Source organism: Austrofundulus limnaeus, unplaced genomic scaffold (genome assembly GCF_001266775.1).
Source record: "Austrofundulus limnaeus strain Quisiro unplaced genomic scaffold, Austrofundulus_limnaeus-1.0 Scaffold323, whole genome shotgun sequence".
Lineage (NCBI taxonomy): Eukaryota > Metazoa > Chordata > Actinopteri > Cyprinodontiformes > Rivulidae > Austrofundulus > Austrofundulus limnaeus.
The window spans coordinates 644070-651190 of NW_013952725.1; the positions used below are offsets into that span (position 1 = coordinate 644070).

At 36.2% G+C, this 7121-nt stretch overlaps 1 protein-coding gene across 1 annotated transcript in view; it reads left to right on the forward strand.

The window, feature by feature from the left end:
* scara5 (scavenger receptor class A, member 5 (putative)) overlaps positions 1-7121 on the forward strand; it is a gene marked incomplete at its 5' end in the record, with an annotated part of 69989 nt that overhangs the window by 53679 nt on the left and 9189 nt on the right. The window contains 1 exon segment of the mRNA XM_014022296.1: positions 4812-4868. Coding sequence (XP_013877750.1) covers positions 4812-4868 — 57 coding nt within the window.

Sequence of the window (7121 nt, forward strand, 5' to 3'; positions counted from 1 at the left end):
TGTGTGTGTGTGTGTGTGTGTGTGTGTGTGTATGTGTATGTTTGTATGTGTATGTGCCTGGTTGTGTGTATAGGTGTGTGTGTTTTGTGTATATTAATTAACGAGATTATGACTGTACGTAGGTGTGAATGTGTATATGTGTGTGTGTGTGTGTATGTTTATGTACAGTATGTGTGTATGTGTATATGTACATACATGTGTTTAAGTTTGGTTGTCGGGTGTGTTGTCCTGTGTGTTACTGGTGTTCATTTCATGTTGTATAATTTCTATCAGTTTCTCTCTGAACTGTTCTTTTATTTCTCTTCTACTTTTTCTTTTTCTTCTTTACAATAGTATTAAAAAAGCCACTGATGATGCAGAAATTTAGAAACTAACATTCAGTTTTGTTTTCTACTGAAGTGGCAAAAAAGGTATTACAAAGATCTGTTACATTTGAATTATTTTATTTTGCTGCATTTAATCATGAATTAAACATACAGAACCCTATAAAGTAGAGATAATTAAACATTATCAAAAACAAAAAGAACACATTCTGCCTCCTGTTATTAGACACAAATAATATTTTGATATCTCTGACCTGCCAAAATTTTAAACCAATTTTATTTTTACTTTCATCATTTTGTCTTCAACTGCTTGTAGTTTTAACTGTCTTGAGTGTTTATAGAAATGTTTTTACCAGCTTGTAGCCAAGATTCTGATGTTTCTGTAGATACCAAACATGTCTGTGTTTAACTGAAATAACTCAGAGTAATTCAAGTAGAAAACTGGGGGTTGGACTTAAGAGATGAATGAACCAATTGGCGGGCCGAACTTTGGTCACTCGCGGGCCGAATGTGGCCCACGGGCCACCATTGAATAGCCCTGATGTACTTTGTTTGCAGACTCATGAACAGACAGACGTATGTGTGATTTAGAGCCAACCGTATGTCAGCAATGTTTTATGTGCTTAGGCCACGCCCTCCAACAATTAGACCGTGGTGGGTCAGGATGGACCACACTGCAGCACCATCACCACACCTTTCATCAAAACCTCTCTGTGCTTCAAAACCACAGGTGGAAAGTAACTAAATACAAATACTTTATTACTTTTCTTAAGTAGTAACTTTGGCCAATTATACTTTAGTGGAGTAATTATTTTTCAGCCTACTTTTTACTTCTTACATTTTAATTTAATTATCAGTACTTTCTACTCCTTACTTTTTAAAAATGCAAAAANAATGATTTGAGTTTCGTTTTCTGTTTCAGATAGCAAAAGAGAAAATTACTTTAAGAAAAGACTTGTTTGTTCATAATCCATGACAGATCGAGCCAACTTACTGTATCCCTATACAACAAACTGTTTCAGCACCAGGAGGGGTGTCTGCAATATCAAAGTAATTCAATGAACATCCCATTACAAGTAAAAACATTGATGTTTGTGGTGGAAGGATTTACCAAGAATGCAGAAACACGTTGGAATAAATGCACAGAAAGTCTGCGTGTATGGTCGTCAGATGATTTAATCTGAGCAACAACACAGCAGACGTCAATCAGGAAGTCTGTCAAGTTGTGGCTGGAACAGCCAATAATATAACATCATGTGACATGCTTACAACCAATCACAGTTCACCAACTGTAAACCATCTAACCAATGACAGGGCTGTCAGCCAGGAAACACCTTATCAAAATAAAAGAGGTCATGCATTGCTGGAGACTTGAAGTCTAGGGCAACAGATTAAAACAGCCGAAACTAGTTATCATGAGATATGATTACTGGACAGTGTCAAGGTAGAACAGATATACATTATTATTATATAACAATGTTGACTTCCATATCAAGTATATGTGGTATCAGATCAATATCAAAGTCGTAGTACCGCCCACCCCTCGCTGAAAGGAAAACTCCAAGGACACAAACTGACAGAAAAAAGCACAGATTTTGTCAAAACTCAGGAGGGAAAAAAACTTTCTGCTCACAGAACAACAACTGTACAACACACTAATATAATGAATCATATTTTGCTTTTTATTGAGAGAAATGGAGGTGAAACATGGAGGCAGTAGCTGACATGTATTCAGTAAAAGAGATTTATTTGGTCAAAAGTCACATGAATTATCTCTGCAGCCTTTGGTCACAGAGCAACAATCATACGACTCATTTATGGACATATTTCTCTGTGTTTCAGCCTTTTATTTACAGAAATAAGTGTTTCATTTTGCAGAGCTGCCAGGCCAGCGCCCCCTCTGGTGGGGGAATGAATAGTCGTACAATACAAACAAACGAACCTTTTTTCGTTTCTTTCTTAAATTAATTTTCTTTTTTTACAAAACAGAAAATGAAACTCCAATCATTTTTAAAATTTCATTTCTCCTTTTTTGACAGTAAGAATGAAAAACGCTTTGTATTTTAATTTTAATTGCAGTATTTTAAAACAAAAATCGAAAAACCACTCGTTTCTTGTTTTTTAATGCTTGTTTCGAAAATGAAAATCCAATGACCAAAAGATACACTGACCTGCTGGGGTCGTCTTGTTCTTTTATGTCGACATCGTTTTCAGACTAAATCTGCCTTGTGTGTTTTGCCTTGTGTGTTTTGCCTTGTGTGTTTTGCCTTGTGTGTTTTGCCTTGTGTGTTTTGCATCATTTAGTTGTGTTTTTGCTCCGACAGCAGCTCTTCAGCTGTGAGCAGAGACTGTGGGAACTGGTCCAGGTTTAATGGACCAGTTCCACATTCTCCTCTAACATGTCTGCTGATCAGATGTGGAAACAGCTGAAGGAGCACATTAATTAAACTGATCAACAAAACTCACAGTTTTTAGTTTTATTTTTTCTTGCTGTTCATTTTTTTCTGTCATAAGAAAACTGTTTGAACCCATTTATTCACAGATTTATTTACTGTAAAGTTCATGATCGTTTTCTTTGCAAACAGCTGCAGATTTGTTGCTTTTACCAAGACAAAGATGTTTTATTTTTTCCTGTAAGACATCTGACTCACAGGAGCAGTTTGGTGAACTCCTGCTCACTAATCTCAAACATCAACAAGTCCATATTTCACCACAGCCTGTCACCATCGTGGCAGGATTGTTTTCTTTTAGTGAAATGGGTCAAAATAAGAGGAAATCATGTGTTTCAGGGAGTCACAGCTGCTCAGTGCTTTCACACAAACTGAAGAAAACATTCAAAACTAGCATGACGACTGGTTTTTCTCGTCRGATTTACTAAAAAACTGAGACAAGATTTTTTTCTTGGTTGGTGGTTTTGAGTTTCGGTTCTTTCTCTCAGCTGGTGTCTGGTTGTACGTTTTTATCAACTGAAAGCTTTGTTAAAAACAGCTTCAAGGTTTATTTAGAAGAGAACAAGTTTGAGCTCCTTTTTATAAAAAATAAAAGCCCCAAAGTTCATCAGAAGTTGAACACGGTTTGTTTACAGATGTTACAGTTTTATGGCATTTACAGTTTTTACTGCTGTTTTTAATGAATATAATTAATCTTCTTGAAGGGATTTAGCTGTTGTAGCTCTTTTAAAGTGCCTGTGATGTGCAGATCCTTCAAATATGTATAAAAAAAACATTTTTATATATAAGAAACTTGGTCTAAATGTTGCCCATTTTGTCACTTAAGTGCCATATTTTCTTTTGAACTTGGCTCAAAGTGAAACAGGAAGTGACATCAAAGGGGAACTCTTTAAGATAAGAAACTCAGGTTTTGTTTATTAAAACTCTTTATCAGGAGAAATGAAGAGGATATCAGAGCTTCTCTGTATTATTTATTGCAGCAGCACTCTGTTRACATGCAGACTGTCCTCTTTGACATCACTTCCTGTTACTTCACATGCAAAAATCTCAACAACTGTTCATGTCAGTGGCATCACTTTACTTTTTGCAATGTTACCAATGGTATCTTTCAAAAAATCATTCTTATTTATTGCAAGAATTTGATGCCACAAACACTTTAAACTTATTCATGTTTTTTTCCAAAACAGTGTCAAGAATCAGTCTTTTTAAAGTTTTCTCATTTGTAGTTGTACAGAAAGTGGACTTTGTGGCACGTGAACGCCTCGCAGTCTTCTACAGCTCAGCAGCAGTTTCTGCTGTGTTTGTGTTTTCTCTACAGTATAATGTAGTTGTTAGGATGTGGTTAAAACGTGTGAAGCTCTGACAGCTGAGGATGTCACAGTCCAGGTGTGCATGCGTTCGAAACACACAGGTGGGTGGAGATGAAMACCACTTCTACTGTGGTCTTACATGTTTAAAATATCAACTTAAAGCTGGAATGACTGATCCTCTTAAAGCTTCATGGTAAAAACAGATTTGTGGTTTTCAAACCTTAAAGCAGAGAAAAATCATTTCTGCTGCTTCTAAAGTAATTTTTTTAGTTTGGCACTGAATTGTATTTTAAAATGCAAACAAATTAGAAATAACTATCTGTGGAGTAACGGTGAGTTTATTTGGGTTCTTAAAGTAATTTTGTGGTTTTGTCTTTTTTTTATCCAACATTTACTTCAGTACTTTCACATCTGTTTTTATACTCAGTGTAAATTAATAGCAGGAATGTGGTCGCCTCTAYTTTTTATATTTTAATGCCTGAATTGGAGGTAATTACTGGACTCCTTATTTAAAAAGGTTTCTGCTGAAAAGAAGAGGAATGTGTGTGAGATAAAGAAATGTGAAACTGTCGGTTTGGCTCCTTTTTTGTGGGGGGAGTAAATAATGAGATGTATTCAGTTTAACACAACATTTGTTTTGTTAAATCAGCAGATTTTTATCATTGTTTTATCTACATATGTTAGATTATTTTCTTGTAATGTTATTGGATGTTATTTCCTGTCGACAGGAGAGAGAGGCTTTAAAGGGGAGAAAGGTGATCGAGGAGAACGAGGAGAGAAAACAGGTGAGAACAGGAGCTTTCATTTTCTTTATGAAACTGCTCTGAAACAATCCAGAGTTTCATGCCACTCACTTCCTGTTTTCAGATTGATTTTAAATATTTTGTGGCGTAGTTTAATGCAGAGAGGTATTTTCTGTTTGGGTATTATATCTGCTTGTGTCCTCTGAACACATCCTTCCAGCGCTAACATGGACCTTWTAATATTACTCGAGATTTCACATATTATCTTTCAGATTTAATTCAAAAGGCTAAAAATCTATAATTTCCAAACTATAATCATTTATATTAATGAAGCAGTCATATTGTAAGGGATTTATCTTATTTAAATCCAACACAGTCCACTTTAAACTAAAAAACTGTTAAAATTTCAATCTTACAGTGACTGTTGGATATGAGCACCAGTGACCCTGAAAGGAAGGAAGGAAGGATGGATGATTGATGGATGGATGGATGGATGGATGNTTTTCCTCCCTAATAACTTTATATTTCATTAGTTTGAAGATATTTTGAGTTGAAAATAAATTACACTCCATAATTATCTTGACAATAGGCTATTCTATTTGAATTAGAGTAATAATTTTAAATGTAATAATTTAGACTAACAATATAAAATGTCTGTTCGTTTGTTTCCCCCCGCTTATCCGGGATCGGGTCGCGTGGGCAGCTGCAGAAAGACCCCGCTCTCCCCAGCGACACCTTCCAGCTCGTCCTGGGGGACTTCGAGACGTTCCCAGGCCAGAGGGGGTACACAATCCCACCAGCGAGTCCTGGGTTTTCTCCAAAGTGCCAGACTTATTTTGAAAACATTTTAAAATGCTTATTTCAAACCCGCATCTGAGACGGTCCTCTTTTGCATGTGAACTGACCTGTTTGTCCACCATGTGGAGGCCGTGCTTATAAGGCTAAGTTCACTTGAAACTCATCAGACTGAAGAAGTCCGTCCAGAGGAACTATTTATTTATTTTCTTTTTGATGCACTGCTAACATGCATTTGTTACATTTCTGTGTATGGTCTGGGTCGTATGAATTTATACATGCCCTGCCTCCCCCCAATAAAAGCACATTCCAAAAGTTATGCTCTGGATCATGAAAGATCCCTCTCATCATGCCCCCAAGCTGCCGGGTTATACAGTTCTATTGTATCAGGAACATCCCCAATTTTAAATAGCTTCATTCCTCAGGCAGTAAGGTTGCTGAATTTCCAGTAGCTCGATATTTTTACATATACTGTATAATAATATATGGTGTATACTAATTTATCTTACGTAACAGCTGTGGTTCAACGGATGAAAGTGTTAGTATGGTGACAATGGTGTATTCACACTGAAGTATGAACTATTTGGATGCATTGAGCTATGTCCTGCATTGCAATTTTTATAACTTTATTCTTTACTATAAACAAGGTTTGAATTGTTTATAAAAAATTACCATATTTTTAAACAAATTCATGTGAGCACACCACACTACAGTAAGCAGCAAACAAACATTTTTACCAGTCATCATCCCCTTACCTTACTTGACTAAAAGCAGCGTGATCTATAGACTATGTTCACTGTAAAGTCATACATCTAGGCCTGTCACAATAACAAATTTAGTTGACGATTAATTTTCTCAGAAATTATTGCGATAGTATTGTTGGAGACCAGCTTAAAATAATATAATGATATAAACCCGTTTACTGAAGTTTACATTAAAATTTAGATAGTGTAAAAAGAAAGATCAACTGTCTGCAATCCTAAGGTTTGGCACAGTGCCCTGAGTCATCACCAGCTGTATGAAGGCATTAAAAACTGAAGACACTCTTCTGGCTAAATGTCTGTTCAGGGGTTCTCATGCTACAGAGGTTAGAGACCATGCACCTGTCAAAAACCTGACGCCAGAGTTTACTTCTCTTCATGCGAAAAGGAAGACACAAAACAAGCATGTATGCAAAAGAAAATTATCTTCCTCATTTTATCATACGATGAATTTTAGTGACAGGCCTACATGCATCAAGTTGACCCATAATTCACATGACGTCATTTTATGTCACTCCCATCTGCCTGGGGATGCTGCCTGCTTGCCAAAACCTCTATGAGACTGACCTAAAAAAAGTAACTGCTCATTCTCAATCACAGAGGGAATAATATACATGATTGCACTCACAACCCCAAATGTTATAGAACTACTGTATTTATTCATGTATAAAACCAGAAATTTAACCCTTAAAATCATCCATAATGTGCGTGTGTGTGTGTGTGTGTGTGTGTGTGTGTG